Below are 25,680 nucleotides of genomic sequence, written 5' to 3' on the forward strand. Positions count from 1 at the left end.
AGCCTTCAAGTGCCCCGCACCCCTGCTGCACACATTTCACAGTCAGAATCAGCAGCTTGCCCCACGTAACTCCAGGGAGGTTGGAGACATGGGGGAGAAGACAGGGCCCCCGGAAGTCCCCGGGTCATGAGGTATGAAGTTTTTTCAGTAACCACTCACCGCCTTATGGTGATCTGAAGGTCAAATCTTTACCAGGACCTTTGAGAGCAGCACTGCCTCGAATAGTGGTCCTCAGCCTTTCCCTTGACTTTCAGATGCGAAATAAAATGTTTCAAAATGTATGGTTTCCGTCTTATTATCCATTCACTCAATTCACACAATAAAGCAATTAAATTACAAATAAAATCAAACAGACTGAGTAAGCAAAGTCTGATATTGAAGCCAGGCTGCCTGGGTTTAGATCCTCAATGACTTCTTACTGGCTTTGTGACCTTGGAGAAATGAATTCACTTCCCTGTGCCTCAGTTCCCCCTCTGTAAATGAATGTACTAATAGTAACTATCCTGTTGACCCAAGAGGTTAATTGTATTAATGTATATAATGTGATTAGAACAGGGTTTAATACATTGTAAGAATTCGATAAATGTCAGCAATTATTATCTGTAAAACTTTAAATTCCCTAATTTAATAAATTTCATTGGACAGCAGAAGTGTACCCCAGAGATGCTATGATAATCAAGGTGAATTATATGTCTTCATTCACAGATTTTGTTGGCAAGATAAACAAGGGAACAGGGAACATACAGTGGGTGAATGCTGCTTTAGGAAAAACATTAATAACTTAGGGTTACTCAGAACCTTTCTGAATCTCTTCTCATTCTGGTAGTGGGACAATATCTCCCTCACAGCAGGATAGTGAAGGTTAAATGACACCACAATATGTACCTTCAAGAACAGAAGCTAATATAGGGAAGCCTCCCCATCTCTGTGTGTGTGTGTTGAGGAGGGGTTGTGTTGTTAGTAACACAGTGACCATGGGGAACGTGTTGCATAATAAGATGCATTCCTTCAAAGCTTTGACTCCCACCAGAACCTTCAAGCCTAAACCCAGCAACAAGAACTAGTATCAGTTCCACAGACTTGTACTGTTATTCACCCAATAATTAACCCCTTCATGTCATTTTCATTAAAAGGAAAGTGAAAATTAGTATGTATTTTTACAGTAATGACTTTATAATTTTAAACACTAATTTAGAACTCTGGCTATATTTTTTAAGCACCAACTTAAGTAACTGGAAGAATTCAAATGAATGTCCTTCCACTTATCACTTAATTATCTTCACATTCAGTCTGCTTCTGTTTGGATGTGTGTGTGTGTGTGTGTGTGTGTGTGTGTGACCATCTTCTCTTTGAACCACACCAAAGGAAGCTTTGGCCTTGGACCACATTCTAATTTGTTAAGCACTCAGGATTCTCAAAATAATATTAAGATGATTAAGTTACTGTTCATTTGGGAATATTAAAGGGTTTTCTAATTCAGGTGCATATTGTTCTTCTAAGCTGCACAGGCAGACAGTGTGACATTCTGGGTCATTACATGTTTGCAGCGGAGGTCTGAGTTTGACCTGCAGGATTTGTTCATATCCAGGTTTGGAGAGGTTATTTTTTAAAGTGTTTATAGTTGATTCTTTCTCTATGCATTTTCTTAGGGGGAACCCTTTACAAAAGGTGAAAAGGGAGATAAAGTAAGTAGATGTTTTATCACTATCTTGGGTTTTCTATTTCATTGATTTCTTCCTGTCTGATTTCTATCATGTTTACTTTAGAGCCTAATAGATTTGATAAGATAAGCTCCCTGAGCATTGTTCTTTTTCCTCTGTGAATTTTGACTCTTTTATTTTGATAAGTATGAAATTTTAAACCTTGTTAAGTTTTATCATGTGATAATACTTCAACATGTAATTCAGATAGTGTTTATTTTCTGTAACACATTACTGTTTGTGATTGGACATGAATGTAATGAAAGATATTCACCAAGGATATTTAAAGTACAAAATTATTGTGTAAGATACAGTTTTTCCAAAATTTTTGTTAATGCTATAAATTGGATTTACCAAACAGGATGGTTTTATCAAAAGGCTCAATGATAGATCCACTTTGGTGGTCCAATGGTTAAGACTCCAAGCTTCCAGTCCAGGGAGTGCAGGTTTGATCTCTACTCTGGGAAATAAGATCCTGTGGAACAGCCAAAAGAAAAAAAAAAAAGGTTCAGTGATTAAGTCATGGGAAATAATTTAATTAAAGTGAACTCTTTGTGGCTAACTTTGTACTCTTTTGTATAACCTTAATTTTTTGTTTGTTTGTTTCATTAAATACATACGCCTGATAGTAGAACCTCCATGACATATCAACTTAAATTCTACTCTTTCTTTTTCACCCTTATCTGAAGTTTTATTTCTCTGAACTGTAGGATTAGCTGGTGACAAACCATAACTGTCAATTGAGTAGAGGACACAGTGACTGCTAATGTACCATGATGATTTCAGTGTCAGAAGTGAGATTGGGGAAGAACTGTTACAGAGAAGAAAGAAAAATAAGAAATTATTGTTTATTAGCAATTATTATTTTAAATCATGTTTTAGGATGAACCCTTCTTGACTTCATCATGTCTCCGTAATTTCCTCTTTTATTGCATGTCAGCTAATGAAAGTGTAAATGAATTGTAGCATTAGAGACCCTGTCCTCCATCTGAATTTAAACACATGGATGGTGATTATTTCATTTACAGGGAGAACCTGGAATAACAGGATCACAAGGAATAAAGGTAATCCCCTGACAGCCTTCTCTTGCATCTCCAACATATTGAGATTGTGAAAATTAAAGTAACCATTTCTTTCCCACCCATATGTTTAGGGCGAGCCTGGAGATCCTGGTCCACCTGGTGTAACTGGAAGCCCAGGACTAAAGGTACATGTGAAAGTTGTTTTGAAGGTATAGCCATTTCTGTGTAAAACAAAGAGCTCTGATGTACCACTCACTTTCATCACAAATGTCAGGGACTTTATCATGTTTTCATAGCGATTCCCCCACAGACGCACTCCCGTACTGACCCCTGTGTTGGTACACTCCCGTACCGTTACACATGTGGTACCTCTGTCTTTTGGGTCACAATAGGATCTTCAAGTACTTTTCAGACTGTATGCACAATAGCATCTCTGAAAGCTTTAAGAGTAAAAAATACGAGTCACATCTATGACCCTGTTTCCTTAAAGAGAGCAGGATTTAATTTCCTAAGCCCAAATTCTGCAGCCCACAGGCGCTTGAGTTTCCCACAAGGGATTCTATAGGACTGTCCCAAAGGAGGCCCACTGCTAGGAGGCACAAGGATTGGTGTAATGTGCCCCCACCCGTGTGTACGGCGAGTTACCCAGACCTCATCTACTCGTGAGAACAAGCACATATGCTCATTGCTAAGCCGTGTCCGGCTCTTTGAGACCCCATGGGCTGTAGCCCGCCAGGCTCCTCTGTCCATGGATTTTCCAGGCAAGAATACCGGAAAGGATTGCCATTTCCTCCTCCAGGGGAATCTTCCCAACCCAAGCATCAAACCCGCATGAGAACAGACTCATTTAAGTGACAATGTCTTGAAACTGTAAGCCCAAAGCACATTTCAGTGAAGCCTGGATACTTTTCTATAGATACAGGTCACACCACTTTTTATGTATATTCAGGTAGACTCTATTTTTAGCACAATTAAAGTATATGTCTCCTTCTATTTTAGGGTCAGCAAGGACCTGCAGGCTCTGTGGGACCCAGAGGACCACCAGGAGATATTGTATGTATAGTAGATGCATGTGTCATTTTAGAGAATGTCAGCATCTGTTCATGCAGATGAGTTATACTGCATTTTCCAAGAGCAGGGGTCATCTCTACCACTGAAACTGATCACACCTATTGTCAGAGGCTGTTGAGAAGGCTCATGTCTCCATTTAGTTATGTGAGATCCTTTTGAATATTATTAACCTAACAAATCAGTCTTTAAAACCCAGGTTAACATTTCCACTATACATCATTATACATGACTTTTCATTAAATTCTCCATTCAAGAAAGACATTTCCTAAGCTTCTATTGTTGTATTCTTGCAGAAGTCTCCAAAAAGGGGGCAGATCTTTTGGCTGAAAATACTTCTATAGTGCAATTATAAAAAGGTCCTCAGGTGCATTATAGCCTAGCTTTACTGGACTCACAGTTCCCTCTCTCTCTCTCTCTCTCACACACACACACACATATATATCCTCACACCCCTTAAATGCACTGTTTTTCTCTTTTTACTGGATTATACTTGATTTACAGTATTAGTTTCAGGTGTACATCATAATAATTCAGTATTTTTATAGATTATATACCATTTAAAGTGACTGCAAAATAATGGCTAAATTCCCTGTGTTGTACAATATACCCTTCTTGCTTTTTTATTCTAACACACAATAGTCTGTATTTCTTAATCCCTTTTGTCTATCTCCCCCCTTCCCTTTCTCCCACTGGTAACTAGTTTGTTCTCTATATGTGTGAGTCTGTTACATATGGTTATAGTCATTCATTTTATTTTTTATATTTTACTTTTATATTCCACATATTATTTTTATGTGGAACTATTTTTATTTTATTATTTTATTCCACATTTTATTTTTATATTCCACATATAGTGATAACATGCAATATTTGTCTTTGACATTTCCTAAAGCACAATACTCTCTAGGTCCATCAACACTATTGCAAATGGCAAAATTTCTTTCATTTCTATGATCAAGTAGCATTCCACTATATATATATATATATATATATATATATATATATATATATGTATGTATATATATATGATATCTTCTTATCCAGTTATCTGTTGATGGACACAGGTTTCTCCCATATCTTGGCAATTGTAAATAATGCTCCTAGGAACACTGAGGTGCATGTATCTTTTTGAATTACTGTTTTCATTTCGTTTGAATATATAACCAAGAGTGGGGTTGCTGAGTCATTAGGTGATTCTCTTTTAAGATTTTGAGTAACCTCAATCATGATTTCTCTAGTGGCTGTACCAATTTTCATTCCTACCAGCATTGTATTCAGGTTCCCTTTTTGCAACATCCTTTCAAACATTTGTTATTTGCGGAATTTTTGGTGATAGCAATTCTGATGGGTGTGAAGTAATACCTTACTGTGGTTTTGATATGCATTTCTCTAGATGATTAGCAGTATGGAGCATCTTTTCATGTGCCTGTTGGCCATCTGTATGTCTTTTTGGAAAAATGTCTATTCTGGTCTTCTGCTCGTTTTTTAAGCAGGTTGTTTTTCTTAATATTGAGTTGTAACCTCTTATCAGCCATATCATTTGCAGATATTCTTTTCCATTCAGTAGGCTGTCTTTTCATTTTGTCCGTGGTTTCCTTTACCATGCAAAAACTTTTAAGTTTAATTAGGCCCTGTTTGTTTATTTTTGCTTTTGTTTCCTTTGCCTTAGGAGACAGATTCAAATATATTGCTAAAATTTATGTCAAAGAGTGTTCTGCCTATTTTTTCTTTTAGGAGCTCTATGATTTCAGGTCTTATCTTTGAGGCTTTAATTAAGCTTGAGTTTATTTTTGTATATAGTTTGAGAAAGTGTTCTAACTTATTCTTTTATATGTAGCTGTTCCGTTTTCCCACTTGTTGAAAATGCTGTCTTTCCTTTACTGTGTATTCTTGCCTCCTTTGTCATAAGTTAAGTGACCATTATTTGGCTTGTCTCTGAGCTATCCATCCTGTCACATTAAGCTGTGTGTCTGTTTCTGTGCCAGTACCATACTGTTTTGATTACTGTGGCTTTGTAGTATAGTCTGAAGTCAGAGAGTATGGTATTTCCAACTTTGTTTTTCTTTCTCAAGATTGCTTTGGCATTAGGGATCTTTTGTGCTTCCATATTAATTTTAGGATTATTTATCCTAGTTCTGTGAAAAATATCTTGGTTACCTTGATAGGAATTGCATTAAATCAGTAGATTGCTTTGGATTGTATGGATGTTTTAACTGTATTAATTCTCCCAATCCATGAACACAGAGTATTTTTCCATTTCTTTATATCTTATTTGGTTTTCTTCATCAGTGCTTTATAGTTTTTAGAGTATAGTTTTTTCACCTCATTGGTAAAGTTTTTTCTAGATATTTTATTCTTTTTCATTCAGTTTTAAATGGAACTGTTTTCTTGCTTTCTCTTTTGGATGGTTTATTATTAATATATAGAAAAGCAACAGATTTCTGTATATTAACCTCATATCTTGCAGCTTTACTGAATTCATTTATTAGTTCTAATAGTTCTTTTGGTGGAGACTTTAGGGTTTTCTATATATAATATGTCATCTGCAAATAGTGACAGTTTTAGTTATTTCTTTCCAATTTGGATGCCCTTAAAATGGAGAAAAGATTGCCATTGTTCAGTCACCCAGTCATGTTTGACTCTTTGTGACCCCACGGATTGCAGCACACCAGGCCTCTCTGTCCCTCACCATTCCCAAAGTTTACCCAAGTTCATGTCCATTGCATCAGTGATGCCATTCAGCCATCTCATCCTCTGATGCCTTCTTTTCCTTCTGTCCTCAGTCTTTCCCAGCGTCAGGGACTTTTCCAATGAGTGAGCTGTTTGCATCAGATGACCAAAATACTGGAGTTTCAACTTCAGCATCAGTCCTTCTAATGAGTATTCAGAGTTGATTTCCCTTTAGATTGACTGGTTGGTCTTCTTGTTGTCCAGTGGACTCTCAGGAGTCTACACCAGCACCACGGTTTGAACGTATCAATTCTTCAGCACTCCACCTTCTTGTAAAACCAGAAACTACAAAACTCTTAGAGGAAATCAAGCAGAACACTGATGTAAATCACAGCAATTTGGATGCCTTTTATTTCTTTTCCTTTTCTAAGTGCTATGGCTAGGACTTCCAATACTATGTTAAGTAGAAGTGATGAGAGTGGGTGTACATGTTTTCTTCCTGATTTTAGAAGAAAAGTTTTCAAGCTTTTCACCACTGAATATGATGTTAGCTTTGAGTTTGTTATAAATGGTGTTTATAATATTGAGATATGTTCCCTCTATACCAACTTGGATGAGCATTTATCATGAGTGGATGTATGCTTTTTCTGCACCTTTTGAGATTATCATGATTTTTATCATTTCTTTTGTAAATGTGGTATATCACATTGATTGCTTCATGGATATTGAAACATCCTTGGATTCCTGGAATAAATCCCATTTGATCATGCTATGTGATTACTTTTATATATTATTGAATTCAGTTTGCCACTAATACCTTGTTGAGGATTTTCACATCTGTATTCATCAGAGGTGTTGTTGGTTATTTAGTCCCTAAGTCATATCTAACTCTTTTGAGACCCCATAGACTGTAACTTGACAGGCTCCTCTGTCCTTGGGATTTCCCAGACAAGAGTACTGGTGTGCATTGTCATCTCCTTCTCCAGGGGATCTTCCCAACCCAAGGACCAAACTTGTGTCTTATGCTTGACAAGCAGATTCTCTACTACTGAGCCACCACGGAAGTCCTTCATCAGTGGTATTGGACTGTAACTTTCTTTTTTGGTGTGGTTTTGGTATCAGAGTAGCAGTGGCCTCATAGAATGAATTTGGGAGTGTTTCTTCCCCTTTAGTTGTTAGTAATCTTGAAGGATAGGCATTAGCTCTTCATTATATGTTTGGTAGAAATCACCTGTGAAGCAGTCCAGTTCCAGTTATTTACTTTCTGTAATTTTATAATTATTATTATAAACTCAATTTCACCACAGTGACCAGCCTGTTCAGATTGTCTATTACTTCCTGATTCAGTGTTGGGAGATTTTATGTTTCTGCAAACTTGTCTACTTCTTCTAGGTTGTCCAATTTGTTGGCATATAACAGTAGTGTTCTTTTATTACTTTTTTCTGTCTTCATGGTAATGGTTGTTATTTCTCATCTTTCATTTCTTATTTTGTTTATGTGTGTCCTCTCACTTTTTCTTGATGAACTCTCATGAAAAGTTTACCACTTTTGTTTATCTTTTCAAGAAATATAGATGTTTGTTTTATTGATCTTTTCTATTGTTTGGTGGTTTTTGGTCTTTATTTCATTTATTTCCTCTCTGATCTTTGTTATTTCCTTCTGCACACTTTTGATTTTGCTTGTTCTTCTTTTTCTAATTCCTTCAGTTGGTAGGTTCGGTTTTTTTATCTGAGATTTTTTTCTTGTTTCTCAAGTTAGCTTGTGTCACTACAAACTTTCCTCTTAGAACTGCTTTTGCTGTACCCCATAGATGTGGGAAAGCAGTGCTTCCATTTTTATTTGTCTTGATGTGTTTTCTGATTTTCCTTTGATTTCTTCATTTTCATACTGGTTTTTTAGTAGCATGTTGTTTAGTCTCCATGTTTTTGTGTTTATCCCATTTTTATTCCTGTAATTGATTTCTAATTTCATACCATTTTGGTTAGAAACAATGCTTGATACAATTTCTACTCTCTTATATTTATTAGGACTTGTGTTGTGGCCTAGCATGTGATTTAGCCTAGAGAACGTTCATTTTCTATCCTTTTCCTAATGTCAGCCTTGTGTCCCTTGGACAAGTTCCTGGCCTTCTGACATCTTGGGAGTCAAAACCTCTCCATCAGTCCTCACTTGAGCAAAACAAGGAAGATGCTTCTTGGACACTGACCTGTGTCTGACAATTTGATTATGCTCCATGAAACTGTTAGAATCTCTCCTTTTCCCATTATTTTGGCAGCAACCCCTTGACATCTTGCTCTATTATCAATGTTCCCAGACTGAGCCTCCAGGGTTTCATCCCTCAGCACATTTGGTCATTTGCTACTTTGAACATTCAGTTCACGGAGCAAAACATTTTTGTTGTGCCCCAAGCCATTTGGTGAACCACTGCAGGTGAGCCTAATGGAGAGATCTTACAAAAAAGAACAAAATGCTGGTGGCACAGGCAGAACCACAGGATATATAAGAAATGAGGTTACATGACAGGGACTAGGCTAATAAAGAGAACAAAATAAAAAGATAAAATGCCTCTGCCGCCAAGTTGAAGTAGAAGTATATTTTCTGTTTATCCCATTTGGGGCAGTAATATGGATGGGCATTTGGTTAAGTTCTCCCTTATTTAGATTTTTTTCCATTATATCCAGGTTTCCTCACTTGAAACAATAAGCCACATACTTTCATTAATGTTTTTCTCTCTCCAAGAGATCGAAATCAGTACATTCCCATATGTTAAAATTTAGTTCTCCTGACAAAGACTCAGAGATAGAAATGTTTTTACAATAAGAAATGTTCTAATTGCTCTTGCCCTTAATTCTGAATTTTCTAGGGGTTACCCGGAGAACACGGTATCCCAGGCAAGCAAGGCATTAAAGGAGAAAAGGTATAGCTTCTGTTTCACTCCCTTTGTATGTTAAGTAGCTGAGGAAGAGTATGAGACAGGATCATAAGGGCTTTGAGGAGTGAACATGGACGGGACATGGCGGCTGGGGCTGCACAGGGGATAGATGTTCACATGGACTGTGCAGAATGGTTTCTCTGGAGTTGTTCACTGTACACAATGCGACAGAATGAACTGCTGTGGAGATGAAGATCTCAGAACTTGAAAAGTCTGCTTTATGCTCAGCTATAGGTATAGACCTAAGAAGTCTCAATCTTGTGGCACATTTCTTGATGTCTACAAGAAACTAGTATATTAATATTGAACCATTACTTGAGAATAACTTAAAGAAAATGTAAAAATTATATGAAGAATAGATTTTCCCTTCTGTGCATCTGTCTATTCACTTACATACATTTCAGGAGACCATACTTTTTTCTAACATAGCTCTCCACAAGATCCAGATGCACTTAGGAGAGCAGTGTCTGTGTGGATTGGGTGCTCAGTGTACATTGTGAAATGAGTGAATGAGCGAATGCAGTGTGACTGACTTGATGACAATTTAAAATATGGAAGCTGTTGCTGCCACATCACCCACCGTGAACCTGAGCTGTGAAGTGAGAATCTTACCTTGTTTCCTCAGGGAGACCCAGGTGGGATTACAGGTCCTCCAGGCCTTCCAGGTCCAAAAGGTGAGGTTGGTCCTCCAGGAAAAAGCCTGCCAGGGGAACCAGTAAGTAGCAACACTTTTACTAATATTTCCTTTGAAAGCTGATTAATCACTGTTTTTGTACTCCCTGTTTCTGATCACAAGTATAGGAATAAGTTTAGGTCTACAGAAAAAAAGAAGCATTCATGTTATTCTTTAGATCAGAGTTCTAATCCTTTTGGAAATTTGATACAAACAAAGGTCTCTCTTCTGAAGACAATGCACATATACGCACCATTTTACATACAATTTTGGAAGATTTATAGCCCCACCCCACCCCCCGAATCTTCTTTAGGGATCTAAGAAGCCTAGTAAGGTATGTTAGTTTTAAAACATGAACCTTCCTTGGACAATGTTAAAACAAACAAACTGCTTGAAATTTCCTTTCTAGAGGCTCTGCATATATGGCCATAGGCAGTCATCAGTTAAAAAGAAAAAGTCCTTGTGGCCAGGGCTAATCCCAGGACATAGAAAGCTGCTAACCCATATGCCTATTTCATATGCCTTTTTTCCCTCATCCCCTTTGACCTTTTATATAATAATAATAAAGAGTTCTCAATATCAGATGCCTCATTTTAAAGATGAAAACATCTTATATTTTAAAGTAACTATACAAGATTTATAACCTAGTAAAATTTATATTCCCTCTTTCTTATTCTTTTACAGAAAAAAGGTTTATGCAAAAAAGATAAAGAGCAATGAAATATTTTTGAGTTATAACTCCTAAGATGTAAGTAAACTTTTTAGAAAAATAAAATATATTCACCTCATTTTCTTATTTTTTAGGGATTAGATGGAAATCCTGGGGCACCTGGTCCACGAGGCCCAAAGGTAAAATATCAAAGATAATTTTTAAAGAATTAATAACTTGCAGAATGTGCCTTGAAAATTCATGTCCCTCAAGCCTCTCACTAATAGAAGCATCTCGTTGCACAGGGGGAGAGAGGACTGCCAGGTGTCCAAGGCTCGCCAGGTGATATAGGCCCCCCAGGGATAGGAATTCCTGGCCGAACTGTAAGTGAAATTCAATCAAGTTCATGAAACCCGGTTGACCTGTTATTGTGAAATAAGATCCTGTGACATATCTGAATAATAGAAAAGAGTGAAATGGTCAGAAGAGGAAATACAAAAAAATGCTAGTCAGAGGGCATGAATTAATGGGCCTTGTAGTTACATCCTAACACAGAAGGTAGCCACTGTTTATTGACTTACAGATGCTAATCACACATAACTGATTTTTGAATTAGAAAACGTGGACTTAACCCTTTATTCCTCCATTCTATATATTAAAAAGTACAAACTCATGTTTACAAGATTATGAGAATGCCCCAATATTAGGTTATTCTATATTACTGTTTTCAATTAGAATAAAATGAAAACTTAATTTTAATGGAGTGCATATAAATGAGACATCGAAAATCTCTATCTGTTATCTTAGAGAAGAGATCATAGAAATTTTTTGTGATAGTTAAGACAGATAATAGCCAGTTTTTGACAGGTTTTTGCTATAAGCACAATAGTGACCATTGTATGTATGCTTGTGGACTAAATAGCAGTAAGAAATAAAATTTTATATTTACTATGAAAAAACATAAAAGATTTTTACACAAGAAAAGTGAGATAGATGGTTATTCTGATGACATTAATTTGGGAATTGGCCTTGAAATAAAATTATCCTGAGAGGTAAAAGAAGATGTAAATAGTGAATGGTTGCACTGTGTTTGACTGCTGTTTGATTTTCCAGGGCAAGAAGGTAAAGACCACTGGAGATGGGAGGTTAAACAAAGTAAAAAAGTAGTTTAGGAAATTATTAGGGGAGTGAAGGAGGTTGAAGCAAAAAAAATAATAATAATAAACCAACAAACCAAAAATAACTTAAGCACACAGAATAAATAGCAAGGAAGCAAAAAAGTAACTTTGATAATATGAATATTTATTTCAAAGTAAGAAGAGAGAAGGCAGCAAGCAGGTAGTGAAGTCAGGTACTGGGACCCCAGCTCATTGCTCACCCAGGTAGTCAGTCACTTCTTCCGCCAGAGGTCTATAGTCATGCAGTAAGGAAGGATCTGTCATCATTAGGTTCACCGATAATCTTCAAACATGTTTTAGTTACTGCAGATTCCAGCTTTCTAACATAGGAAAGAATAGTTGATTGAAGTTTTATTTCCTACTCCTATCACTGAAAACAGTTCTGGCAATTTCTTCAGGGAAAGCACTCACAGTAAAAAGCAGGAAGGAAGGAAGCCTGAGCTGGTTACCTGGGGGCGGTCATTGTCTGACAGATAGAACTCGGATGTGATGTTTATGCAGTCATGGATGTGCAGGAACCATGGCAGGGCCAAGACGAATGTCCCGGGCATCCAGGCACGGTCACGGTGGTACCTCCAGCGCTGCATTTGGTCAGGGGTCTACCTGCCACCCAGAACTCTTCGCCAGCTTTGCAGAGAGTTTTCAGGGTGCGCATGGTGGCAAGCCCTGCTGCTCCACTAAGTACAGGACAGTATTTGTTCCTTTATCCCTTGTGGATAATTTATGGACATTCCCAGCAGAATTATGATCACTGAATCTCCTTCTACTCAGGGCTCCCAAGGACCAGCTGGAGAGCCAGGGATTCAGGTAAGCTACTTAACCAAGCTATTTGGCATAGCAAATCTACTTTGCTGACCCGGGGGGAAATTACTAAAGTTCTGTCCTTGTAAGTAACTATTTTCCCCCTTTTGCAGGGTCCTCGAGGTCTCCCTGGGTTGCCAGGAACTCCAGGGACCCCAGGGAATGATGTAAGGACAATTTTTACCTGCTTCCCCTCTCCCCCGCAACTGTTTTAGTCTGCTCTTGTGCCACGGTGCAAAGGTTTGAACATGATGTTTCTGTTTTCAGGGAGCTCCAGGGAGAGATGGAAAGCCAGGTCTGCCAGGCCCCCCAGGTGACCCGGTATGTTGACAGACTGTGCCTGATTTATGTATCTTTAATGCACCCAGAAGCCAAACAGCCTACCAAGCAAGTTTTGCTGTCCAAACTAATTGGAATGCTCAGTGACTGCTTGGTGATTTTGTTTATCCCCATTATTTTCTAAAGGGGAAAAAATTCAAGCTACATCAGCATTTTTGTGTGTGTGGTGAATACTTATTTCCTGAAGGCATAATTCAGTTGTACAGTTTTGCCCCAAGTTGAACCTTGGCATATAATGTCTCAATCCCATGGAAAACTGAGTTAAAATACATAGCCACAGATTCTGTTCTTTCTAATGCTAGTGACTAAATGAATTTCATTTTTCTAAATGAATGTTTGTGGATAAGTTTCCCACAATATGGTACATATCTATTGATTCTGTGGCTTTAAAAATGCTGAAATGATTAAATTACAAAACTGCCTTGAGTAGGCTCTTTCAAAATGGGTTTAGGCACTAAATATGTGTCCAAAGTTTTATTTTAGGTTAAACTTTGCTTTGAGAGACTGTGAAATCCCTTTAAATAGCCTCAGAATCGGCAGTTATAATTTAAGAAGCCATATGGTACATGACATCGTGTTAAGACTTTTGTATAATAAAATCCAAATCTAACCTCTCAGTTCTAAGTCTCACAAATCCTTCTGCTTCCCACACCATGCAGGCCTTACATGCCTTCATAAGCTATGTGCAGAGACATATTTTGGCCTTTAACTCCCCAGTGTAGTGAATCATGTGTGTATTGTCTGGGAGTCTAAAGCATTACTAGGGTTTATGGTGTCTCTCTGAAAGGACATTTTAAGACACGAGGCCAAAGCTCTGTCTATTTTGCCTATCACTTAAGCCACCTATTGGCTCTTTTTTAATTCGATGAGGAACAGCTTTAAGGCAAACATCCTGTACTTTCCATATTTCTCAACAGCCTGATGATTTGCTTGGCAGAGGAGTGGTTTCCTTTTAACAAACGATTTGTCTTTATGTATAATTTAAAACCAATAGTATGTTAAGGTTGGCATGACGGTTGCCTGGCATGACTCAGAATTGAAACGATGACATGTGTGTGTTTCCGTGTTCATGGTAAAGAAATGGTATTTCTCTATTTCTCAAAAATGGTTATGAATTCTGTTAGTGTCCTGTATTTGTTTCTGGATAGGAAGCCTCATGTTAGCCAACCATCATGATGGCAATGGCGAGGCTCTTAGAAGCCTTATGAGAAATCTCAGCTGCCCAGCATTTTGAGGGAAAATATCTACATTTGTTATATGTTTGTATTGTGGTGCCTGTATATGTCTAAATACCTGTATTTGGTTTTTTCTCCTTATCCACAGATTGCACTTCCTCTCTTGGGAGACATCGGGGCCTTGTTCAAGGTATTCTGTTGCCATGTAAGAAATTGTGTGCTAATTTCCAGGAAAAATCAGAAAGGAAATCTTTACCAGAGGTTGAGTTAGCCTGAACTAAAATTCCATTTTTTTTAAATGGTAGAGCATCTTTCAGACAGAAAAAGGAACATGGATCCATCTGTGTCTTGTGCCATTGGTACTAATCCCCTGACTCTCTTTCTTTACCGGCCTCTCATGTTGACAGTGGAGGGGTGGGGGGCCAGGGCGCAGGGAGGAGTGGGTAGTTCTGAGGTGAGCTATGAGTTCTGAGGTGAGCTATGAGTTCTAAGGTGAGCTATGAGTTCTAAGGTGAGCTATGAGTTCTGAGGTGAGTGGGTAATTCTGAGGTGAGCTATGAGTTCTGAGGTGACCTATGAGTTCTGAGGTGAGTGGGTAGTTCTGAAGTGAGCTATGAGTTCTGAGGTGAGTGGGTAGTTCTGAGGTGAGCTATGAGTCCTGAGGTGAGTGGGTAGTTCTGAGGTGAGCTATGAGTCCTGAGGTGAGTGGGTAGTTCTGAGGTGACCTATGAGAGGAAGAGTGCCATTAACACCCTGAGCGGACCGTTCTCTCCCTGGAGTGAGCTTTCTTTTAATGGTGCTCACCACCCCCCGGGCTCTCCACTGTGAAACCCAGTCCTCCTCACAGTATCTTCCCTGGCCAGTCCAGAAGGAAAAGCTGCTCAAGAAACAGCTAGTTTGAAGGCTGAGTTTTATGTCATGGGATTTTACAAAGTGCATTACAAAATTCCAAAGCTGACAATTAACCCTAACACCTGTGACTCTACTAACACTACTCATTTAGTAGATGACTCTACTAAATAAAGATAATCTCTACCTATTATCTGACTCCTAGGGAATTAATCTCACTGCCGTTGTTTTCTGTAATACTTCCCTTTATTTTATTTGTAAAACAGATGGGGCAGGATGATAATGGAACATATGTAGGTTTTGTGTTTGCCTGTTTCTTTGTGGAATGCTAAGATTGAACCCTTCACATTCCACTGAACCTCATGCGTAGCATCTGTCAATGTATGAATGGACAGGATATTTGTATACACACACATGGGCTACAGGGCTCCCCGGTGGCTCAGCTGGTAAAGAAACCACCTGCAATGCGGGAGACCTGGGTTTGATCCCTGGGTTGGGAAGATCCCCTGGAGAAGGGAAAGGCTACCCACTCTAGTCTGGCCCTGAGAATTCCATGAACTATATAGTCCATGGGGTTGCAAAGCATTGGACACGACCGAGCGACTTTCACTTTCACATGGGCTACATGTATGTATGTGTGATTTATTTTATATTCCTAGTATTTAGCCCTGGAGAAGGAAATGGCAACCCACTCCAGTATTCTTGCCTGGAAAATCCGAGGGACAGAGGAGCCTGGTGGGCTGCTGTCTATGGGGTTGCACAGAGTCGGACACGACTGAAGCAACTTAGCAGCAGCAGCATAGTGGGAAAGAATCTGAAACGATATATATCTACATATACCTGAATCACTTTGCCATGTACCTAAAATTAACACAACATTGTAAATCAACTATACTTCAGTTTTTAAAAAGTCAATTGAATAATCCATTCTGAAATTCTGCTATTTATTGCCAAAGTCTACAGATACAGTAATTCACCTTCTTTATACTTTTTGAATATGGAAAGCTTTTTGATTCTCCTAAGTCCTCAAGCATCTCGATACCTTCATAGTTTTTCAGATTTAATAGTTGTCATCCTACAATTAGGTGTGTGTTTCTTAACTCTTTACCAGCACATTAACTAAATGAAATGATCCTGGTGGTCAAATTGGTTTGGGAAACTTTGCACACTCCAGCTCCTTCTAATGTTTTCCAGCACTAAGAAGGACCACCATAAAGAGAATTGTTCTAACCCAGCATTTTTTAGGCAAATTGCCTCAGAATCATTTCAATACCATACAAAATTAGTCTTCCACAGAGCACATGTTTAGAAATCAAACTTGTCCTCGTATACACTGGGTCAAAATATTGAACTTGAATAATCATGGGCTTTCTTGTCAACTTCCCATCAATGGCAAATTTCAGTTCCCACTTCATGTTTAAAGATTTTTCCACTTGGTTAAAAGGATGAAAGAGTAGAGGCTTCTATTGTCCTACCTTTGGTCAGTTGTTAAATTTAAACTATTTCCCCCACTCAGTGGTCCCTATTTTATGCCTTTCCTGACCATATTTTTATAACAATGTATTTAAAAATAAGCCTCTGTAGAGCTTTACATGATAAGAAGTTTATCTTGTGAGCTCAGACACCTAAATTCAGGCCTTTCCAGATCAGCTAAAGATTACAGAGAAGGGGACGGAAAGGTAATTCCACTTAGATTTCCTATCTGCACTTGGATATGACTTAGAAGTCAAGTCCAAGTCACTCAAGTAATTACTTCCCACATGAGTGCTTCAACTAACAAAATGTTAGAAAGCTGTGTATAGGTTTCCAACTGATTGGGCTCTCAGAAGGAAAAAATCCTTTCTTCACAGCTTTCTCTTTCTTTCTTTCTTTTTTAAGGATTTATGCTCTTGGTTGTATGAGCTCTGTGATCTTGCTGATTATTCCAAACTTTATTGCCACCTCTTTTTAAACATGCTGCCAAGAGTTTGGAACTCTGTGTCCTTGAATTATGAGTTTATCTTTTTTTTTTTTTCGACCACACCACGAGACATGTGGGATCTTAGTTCCCTGACCAGGTATCAAACCTGTACCCCCTGCATTGGCAGCATGGAGTCTTAACCACTGGACAATGAGGGGAGTCCACTGAGTTCATCTTTTAAGATAGTTTTTGGCCCCCCAAAAGTAGTCATTCTAACTGATTAAATTGTAGAATGACATAGCAGTGACTGTCATTCAGCTCTCACAAAGGTTCAGATAGAAGTTCAAATCCAATCAGAGCTCACTTTTATACATTACTTTGATGAATCTCTAAGTGATCTTATCTCTATCCTCATTAGAATTTCTGTGGCAACTGCCAAGCCAGTGTCCCTGGGCTGAAAAGCAACAAAGGAGAAGAATCAGGTGCTGGTGAGCCCGGAAAGTTTGATTCTGCAGCCCGGAAGGTAAGAAGAGGAGGGTTGAGTGTGGACCAGGGGACCCTGGAAGTTCCACATGGTGCCTTCTCTTACCTGCAACTGCTCTGTCTTCTAGGGCGATCTAGGGCCACGGGGTCCTCCAGGAATCCCAGGCAGAGAGGGACCAAAGGTAGGGAAATCTCTTTTCTGTGCAACCTTCAATTTGGGGTAAAAAAAAAAAAAAAACCCATTTGAAAATACAGTACCTTTTCTAAAAATATCTTGGAAAAGCTATTTGCATAGGTCATTTATATGTTTCCCAATTCTGTCCAAATGGCAAGCCCCAAGTGTCCTTAGAAGGATATTTTCATTTTTCCAAAGATGACAAAATGACTGAGCATACTAACTAAATGAATTGTCTTTCTAGGGGAGCAAAGGCGAGCGGGGCTACCCTGGCGTGCCTGGGGAGAAAGGTGACGAGGTAAACGACTCCTCTGACCATGGAACCCTCCTGCTGAGCCGTCGTACATGACACAACAAAAGGACATCAGTTTTCCTATAGCTCATGTCTGATGCTAAACAAATAAAAACAAAAACAGGGTTTTTTCCCAAATGTTAGCACATTTTAAATAATATGTTGATATTTGTTGTCAGTGGTCCAGTTTTTGGGACGAGGAAATTTAAACACAAAGTTAACATATCAGTTAATTGATATGTTTTCATGCAGGAGGTAAAAATTCTAGGTCTCTCAAGACAAAAAAGCAAGGGGAAAGAGGAAACTTACTGAAAAGAATCCTAAAGGAGCTCATAGAATTGAAGGGCTAGTTAGCAACCAGCCTAGGGATAAGGGCAGCTCCAGAACTCAATAGAACTTCCTGGCCCTCTGCTGTAACATGACTCAATTTCAACGACCTTGATTTGTCTGTATCTCTGCTCAACTTTCAAACTCTTGGGGAGAAAACACACACACACATCAAAAGGGTCTGCCTTGGCTGGTTTTAATCATCTGCCCACCCTCCCACTAAGGTTCAAAGTCAAATGTGCTTTTGAGATGGTGATATAATTTTCTGACTCTCTGCCATACCGATCTCAGGATAGCATTCTTTCCTGCATAATTCACATTAACTCTTAGAAAAACCAATTAGGATGATGAATTGTTGTTAGTTTAAACAGTTTTGATACTAATAATTCTTAATGAAAGTAAGTAAGCCATCTGGCATATATTAACCTTGATGTTGGTGTAGAAAATCATGACAATATAAAGTAGATCTATTTTTGAGTTGGAGTTATATATTTCACATTATAAATTACTGTGTTATTGTTTTTAATTAATATTGATTCTATTCAAGAAAACAGTGAGGTTTGGCTTGTTTTTTTCCAAGTTAAAAATTGAAGAGCAAAGAAATACAACATTTATTTTCATCCATAAATAAAAGAGTAAAGGCATTTTATTTTCGAAACAAGGAAGAATTATTGAGCTTTTGCATCTTCATGCTCCACAGAAAGTTGCACTGAAGTATAAGCACAGTATCTGATTTTAATAGTCTAACAGCTTTTAACTGCCTAGGTTCAAGAAGTAGGCTTTAAAGGCAATTGAGAAGGTAATAGCAAAAAGATCAGGAAATAATTGGAATTCGGGTTTTTTTATAAGTGACTCTAAATTAAATTTATTAGAAGTTAACTTTTATTGATTCTGCAGTGAACTGAACTCCTCCTTAATTCCTCCACTATTTTAGTGTGCTTTTCCTTAAGCACAACTTGTGGATTCTTTAACACAGGGTACACAGATGTTGCACAAGACTCTTAGACATTCAATTCCAGCTAGTTCATAAGGAGATTGTCTTTCATTGTTTCTTCACATCTCATGAAAATTATGAATAAACCTGAGGTAATATACAACTCAGTTAGGCCTTTTGTGAAGTATGGGTCAATGCAGTTTGTCCCTCTCAGACAGATGGGAAGTACTGAATATTATCTTGTCTTCTTGGACTCAAATACTCCCTGAAATTTTAATTTGTTGACTTGTTTAAGTGAATGAAACTTTGCCCAAGAGCATATATATTGCCAACTGGCCAATAAATTATACTATTTTAATACACACATAACAGTCCATGGGATCGCAGGAGTTGGACACGACTTAGCAACTAAACCACCACCACCAATATCTAATTATACAAGATCTAAGATGTCTGCCCTACACTTAGTGGAAAAAATACAGAATGACATCACACTCTCTCTTTGAGGAATTCCCGATTGTTATTTAATAGTGATCATAATCCATTTGGAAACTTATAGAGAAGAGTTGCCTGTTGTTATGGCTTTAACAAAAGTGATATTGTCCTCTGTCCAGTTGTTACAGATGTTCTTTCACAACTCAAGGTAACAAATTGGCAGATACTGATAGAACACAGACTCACCTCTTATAGTCAGAGGGAATTCTCGCTTGGAATGCAGGTCTTTTTTACAGTATTTTAGAACAATAATTGATCTGTGGGACTTGCAGAATATTGTCAGCCATAAATTATAGCAATGGAAAAATAAATATTCTTGATAGCAACTGAGCTATGAATTGTAAAATCAAAATATCAGAACAGGGAAAGAACTTAGTTCTAATGATCCTTGACTATCTATGCCATAAGTTTTAATTTGTATTTTAGTTTGGTACAGTATGCTAAATCTACTGTCTTACTCTTTAATATGTATTTGTCTTCTTTAATGATGTTCTTGTCTTCTAGAATTATCTTCTTGCCCTTTATACATCCACAGTAACTTTTACCCTTAGTACAGAATTTCAGCTTGTTCAGAGAAAGACTGCTGAGAATGATTTTTTTATTTATGGACTGAGGTTTATTTTAAAGTTTAATGTGGTCATCAAAGGTTAATGAGTCCCAAGCTTATAAATTAGACTACCTAAAGACTCAGCATCTTTAGACTGATTCAGTCTTGAGACTAAAAGTAGCAAAAAGAAGAATATATAAGAACATACATATCTTATACATGTACATATAGAGAGTATTTTATGGAAATGTGGGTATTTTGAGATAAAGCAATTTGTGGTATACCATTTATAATCTCTAGATACTCAGAGGTCGATTCCCAAAGGAAGGTTTTTTTTTCCTTTTCACTTATAACCCCATAAACAAGTTAATGGTGGGGTAATAAAAAGAGCCAAAACAGCATGCTAATGTGTACTGCCTGCAGATGCATACACAAGTGCGTGCGCACACACACACACACACACACAGAGCATTGCCAGTGAAGACGAACCCATCTTGAAGAAAGTTTAGATCCACATTCTTTAACACAAGTGTGCATACGATTTTACCCAAGACTCTGGTTATAGGAGGCGTTTCAGCACTCCCAGGAAGAGTCCTTCCAGCATTTCTTCACCTCCTATCACATGAAAAACCTGAAGGAATATATGATCCTATTAGGCATTAGATGGACATATTCCGTAGAGCTTGATCCTTGATCCCATTAATGCAGTGAACCCTGTACCCTGCGGAACCCTGCTCCTCTAGAACTCCCCTAAATAGCTATGTAGCAATTTACCATGTAGCAATTCTACCATCGTCACTTTATCTGATATGTACAATGTGTACCACATGTATATTTCATCACAGTAAAAGATAAGGGAACTTACAATAACAATTAATGATTTGGCACTATAAAAGTATTACTTAGTAAAGAAAATTGAATCCTGAAAAAGTGGAACCATTCAAAATAGAACTTGATACATCATATGTTTATCTGAGATAATAAATGGATGTTTTAAAGTATATTTTTCTCATTAGAGAAGTCATCTGAGTTTCTTACGGAAAATCTGAGAAATATACAAAAACACTAAAAAGAGTAAAAGTTACTCCAATTTGTGCTTCTCAGACTGTTGGTGAAAGTCCTATTGTGGTCCACAGTCTCGGATCCACAATTCCAAAGCTCAAATGCCTCTGAAAACCTGAGAAATTTTTCCCAAGTTTGGATTAAATTTCTTCGGCAGAAAAATCTGACCTGAAGTCAAATGGAGCCAATCTATGTAACCCATTTGGTGAGAATATCATGTGTTTTGCAATATAAATATTTGCGTGTTCATTAGCAGGTGCTGCCTTAAATGCCACTGGGAGTATTATGTAATATCAATATAAGCACATGTGTTTCCTTTAAAGCAAATCTGAAAATTCAGTATTCTGAAGCACATCTGATATAAAGTTTCCAGATAAGACATTGTGAGCCTCCATCAGTCTCATCTCTCAGGAACTGCATTTCTAATTTTTTTAATAATTTGGACCTTACCCTATGTAACATTTTGTAATTTCCCTTTTTCTATACTATTCAATAGCTTTTGAAACATGATTTTAATAGCTGTGAAATATTTCATAATATGAGCTTATTTAAATTTAATATTCTGCTGCTGACATATCTGATGAACAAATTAATTACACAAATTATCAGTTAATCTTAGCAATTTGTCCTTGAATATATAAATGTATCCAGTGTAACTAGCATGATGCTACAAATCTGAGACAGAGCAAGAGAGGCTTTGTGTTCACTTTTACGCTTAAGCCACTAAAGGATTCCAAATTTAAATTCACTGATGAGCCAAATTTCTTAAAATGAACTGGCCAGCTAAACTAAATATTATATCATAAAGCAGATTCCATTGTTCCGCTAGTTGAATGAAGCGTTCATGTAATGTGTTTCTTTGATGGCATTCTGCTCCTCTGAAATTTGTATTTTCATGTTTTAACAGTGCTGGCTTCTCAAAGATGCTATTGATGATTGTGAGGATATGTGAGATGTGACATCAAAAATATTCTATGACTCACCAAACACATTAAATTATGTTCATTACAGATGCCATGCATGCCGCAGCATTTTAGCTCAACATCCTTATTCTTAGAAAGTGGGTCTTTGCACATGACAAACACCTTGTTTCTTGATTAGCCAACATAGATGTTTTGTTTTCAATAGTCAAAATATTTGCTGAACTAAAATGCTTTGTTTCCAATGATATAACAGATTTTATGGTAGGAACTATCTCTTCCAGGGTCTTCAAGGAATTCCAGGCCTTCCAGGTGCTCCTGGCCCCACAGGACCGCCTGTAAGTATTTGCTAAAACTGTTTTACTCACCACTCGTGTCTGCTGAGATGATGCCAGGTGAACTAATGTTGCTCCTTGCTTTTTTGTTCTCCATTCCTCCATGTAGATTTTTCAAGCATTGCCTGGAAAAGTAGCATCTGACGTCTCGGATTTTTGTTAGTGTTACCTGAGGCTGCTGGGGTTGTAGAGACTTGTCTGTGATTAGGCAAGTCAATTTGAATGGAAGTTGGATATAGAAGAGAACATTATCTCTTTTAGTTATGATTTTTTGGCATTGACCTTTTGGATACTCAGATGGTTACACCTTACATGTTAAGCACCATAAACTAAGAATTCACTCCCTAGATGAGGAAAAAAAAATGGGTCAGGGATTATCAGATTCAATTTCATTTTATTCCAATTTATGAATTTAAATATGCTCTGCTTTAGTTGGCGCCTTTTTTCACTGTCTCTCAAACACAGTATCACATTCTTTGTGTCTTTAGGTTTCCTGTTTTCTTAAAACAGAAGTCTCTTTTCTTTTCCTGCCTGTTAAACCCAACCTCTCCTTAAAGCAGAGCTCAAAACTAGGGTTGCTGGTTAAAATACTGGATATAAGCTTAAATTTTAGTTTTGTATAAATAAATAGTTTCATAGCATGTTTGTCCCAAATATTGCATTTTTATTTGTTAAATCTAGCAATCCTATTCAAGCCTCAGTTTTTGCAATCATCCTCTCCTTAGAGTTCCTATGCAAATGGTATGTAGGAATGTAATCATGTTCCTTAATGTTTTGAATCATGGATTTGCCATAATGAAAATTTTACCATTTATGCTTTCACCGCAGTTATATTGAACAAACCTGAGTCTAAATTGTACACTAAAATTAAAAGTTAAGAGCAAAAGTTGTGAAAGGAATCATGGAAATTATAGCTAACTGTTCTCAAAGAAGATTTTAAATTAAATTTTATTTTCCATTGGTAAAATGCAGATCGCATAACTCAATATGTACCTTGTTAATTCTGCTCTATGAAGTATTAAAATGTTGATCACTACCAAAATTATAGCTCATTTAGGAAGGCATAATGTTATGTAAATTGCCATTTAAACAGCAAGCCTAAATTTTTAAATGTATTAAAAGGTTCCAATTAAGGTCATTAAATGTGGTTGGCCAAGGTGAAAAAGCGACCACAGATACAAATTTTTTCCTTCCAAGGGCTTATCAGCAGGATACAGCTGCGGTATCAGCCTGAAGAAATATACGCTTATAGGACTGATCTAATTATGATCAAATGACCTTCAAAATGTATCAGTTTGAGCAACCAACTTCCAACATGCTTGGCTTTTCTTGTTGTTTCGGTGACAAACTTAGTTTTGTGTTTTACAGGGCTTACTAGGAAGAACGGGACACCCTGGCCCCATGGGAACAAAGGGTGACAAGGTATAGAGGAAAATCTCACTTACTGTCCAAACTGGGGTTTGGGGTGGATGCGAGGCGAGACCACTTTTAGAGAAAGTCTGGAAAATCAAGCAAAGCTTCAAAGTAGGACAGGTGTCAGGGAAGGGGGCTTGGAAGGACATAGGTCCCGAAATTGGTCTGAATACAGGAGATATGCTCCCAGGGAAAAGGGTGAAAGCTCCAGGCTGGATACAAGGTCCTGGGCATCCACTGTGTGGAAGGACAGGGTGAGGGCTGCCTCCTGATGAGATGCCGGAAGGTGGCTAGTATGGGGGCATCCAGCCACAGGTGCCAAGGCTCCCAATAGCTCACGGCTCTCAGCATCAGGATTCCAGTAACTGATGGGCTTGCTGAAGAAATCTGGAAGTTTCATCCTTTGAGAGTCATAGGGGAAGCCCTCTAAAGAACCATCACAGCTTGCTTCATGGGGAGTCCAGTCAATGAGTCAGCAGGGAAGGGCAGCAAAAGAGGGGTCTCAGCAGGAAGCTCACATGGTACCCGATTTAATATCTGAAGTCCCCCCCCCACCGCCCACCGCAGTGTGATAGAGCCAGCACCTGAGTCACGTGGACTAACTATTCCAATTTGAAAAATTTAAGAATCAGGAATCCATAAGTCACTTAAGTGGCTCATACCCTGAAATGCCTACAATGGGCATAATGGCATCAAGGAGCAGAGGAATCCCCCTCCCCAAAATTGAAAGGCAACCGTGTGCTTATTCTAGACAGTCTCACACATTTTTCTCTGATAGCATCTCAGGGAGCTTGCCCAACCCGACCAGCCTTTTCTCTGTGTTCTTGATGGAAATTATTCTGTCGGAGATTTGCCTTTTGAAGTTAGTGGGAATTCCACACAGAGATGAGCTTTGGGCCACAGTTAAGAATGAAAATATGACTTTTAATTGTGCCAGAAAAAAAAAAGGTCCTTTCAGTAGGCACATGTTTTCCTTGTTTGTTGTCCTCTTGCGGTTCAGGAGAACCGTGACAGAATTCTCTGAAGGACTCTGCCGGCAGCCCGCAGGACCTGATGTGTCTTAGAAACATACAGTACACTCATTGTTACTCAGCCTAGGGGAGATACATGGCAAGAAAAACTTTACACTTGGTCTTTATTGATAAAGACACAATCAGAAGGTTTATATGATTATTTCGTTACTGAAAAAAATGGGGAGATTGGAATGAAACCCATCAAATTTATGAAAATGGACTAAAATCCCTCAAAATTCTTGAGCATGATAAGTAAGAATTTACTCTCTGATTCTTCTTTAATTAACCATTTCTTGCCATTGCCCCTGATAATCAAGAGACTTGGGAGATTGTTAGAGGCTATTCTTTTTTAAAAAAGAAAAAAAGCAGTTACAGGAAGAACTGGTTAAAGACACCAAAGGGAGTATCGTGCCTCTGCTTATCATGGACTAATAACCAGCCTGTGTTTTATAAAAATATAAATCAAATCCCATGTTTCAAGTTTCAGCTTGAATTCATTTTTCACAGATGTCATTTTCAGTCTGCCTTGCCTCGAAGCGGAATGTCTGAGGCTGTTTACATTGTACAGAATGTTCCCTTTAAATAGCACTGTCCCTCGGTCACCTCTGCTCAAGGGGACTTGCCTGACGTTAACTTAGAAAGTGAGAGAGGTTTCTCCCCCTGCAGACATAACTCAGATTGTAATTTTCCACTTTAGTTAAAGTATGTGGATGCGCCCTCTGGTT

The 25,680-nt window shown here is 38.0% G+C and overlaps 1 protein-coding gene across 1 annotated transcript in view; it reads left to right on the forward strand.

The window, feature by feature from the left end:
• The window catches only part of COL19A1 (collagen type XIX alpha 1 chain), a 417,920-nt gene that overhangs the window by 336,991 nt on the left and 55,249 nt on the right, over positions 1–25,680 (forward strand). Inside the window, exons 19-35 of the mRNA XM_043890428.1 lie at positions 1,650–1,685; positions 2,729–2,764; positions 2,854–2,907; positions 3,722–3,775; positions 9,327–9,380; positions 10,021–10,110; positions 10,873–10,917; positions 11,023–11,100; positions 12,667–12,702; positions 12,810–12,863; positions 12,964–13,017; positions 14,359–14,400; positions 17,378–17,482; positions 17,571–17,624; positions 17,862–17,915; positions 22,479–22,532; positions 23,898–23,951. Coding sequence (XP_043746363.1) covers positions 1,650–1,685; positions 2,729–2,764; positions 2,854–2,907; positions 3,722–3,775; positions 9,327–9,380; positions 10,021–10,110; positions 10,873–10,917; positions 11,023–11,100; positions 12,667–12,702; positions 12,810–12,863; positions 12,964–13,017; positions 14,359–14,400; positions 17,378–17,482; positions 17,571–17,624; positions 17,862–17,915; positions 22,479–22,532; positions 23,898–23,951 — 954 coding nt within the window. The remainder of the gene's footprint in view (positions 1–1,649; positions 1,686–2,728; positions 2,765–2,853; positions 2,908–3,721; positions 3,776–9,326; positions 9,381–10,020; positions 10,111–10,872; positions 10,918–11,022; positions 11,101–12,666; positions 12,703–12,809; positions 12,864–12,963; positions 13,018–14,358; positions 14,401–17,377; positions 17,483–17,570; positions 17,625–17,861; positions 17,916–22,478; positions 22,533–23,897; positions 23,952–25,680) is intronic.

The sequence above is a fragment of the Cervus elaphus genome, chromosome 28 (assembly GCF_910594005.1).
Source record: "Cervus elaphus chromosome 28, mCerEla1.1, whole genome shotgun sequence".
Classification (NCBI taxonomy): Eukaryota; Metazoa; Chordata; class Mammalia; order Artiodactyla; family Cervidae; genus Cervus; species Cervus elaphus.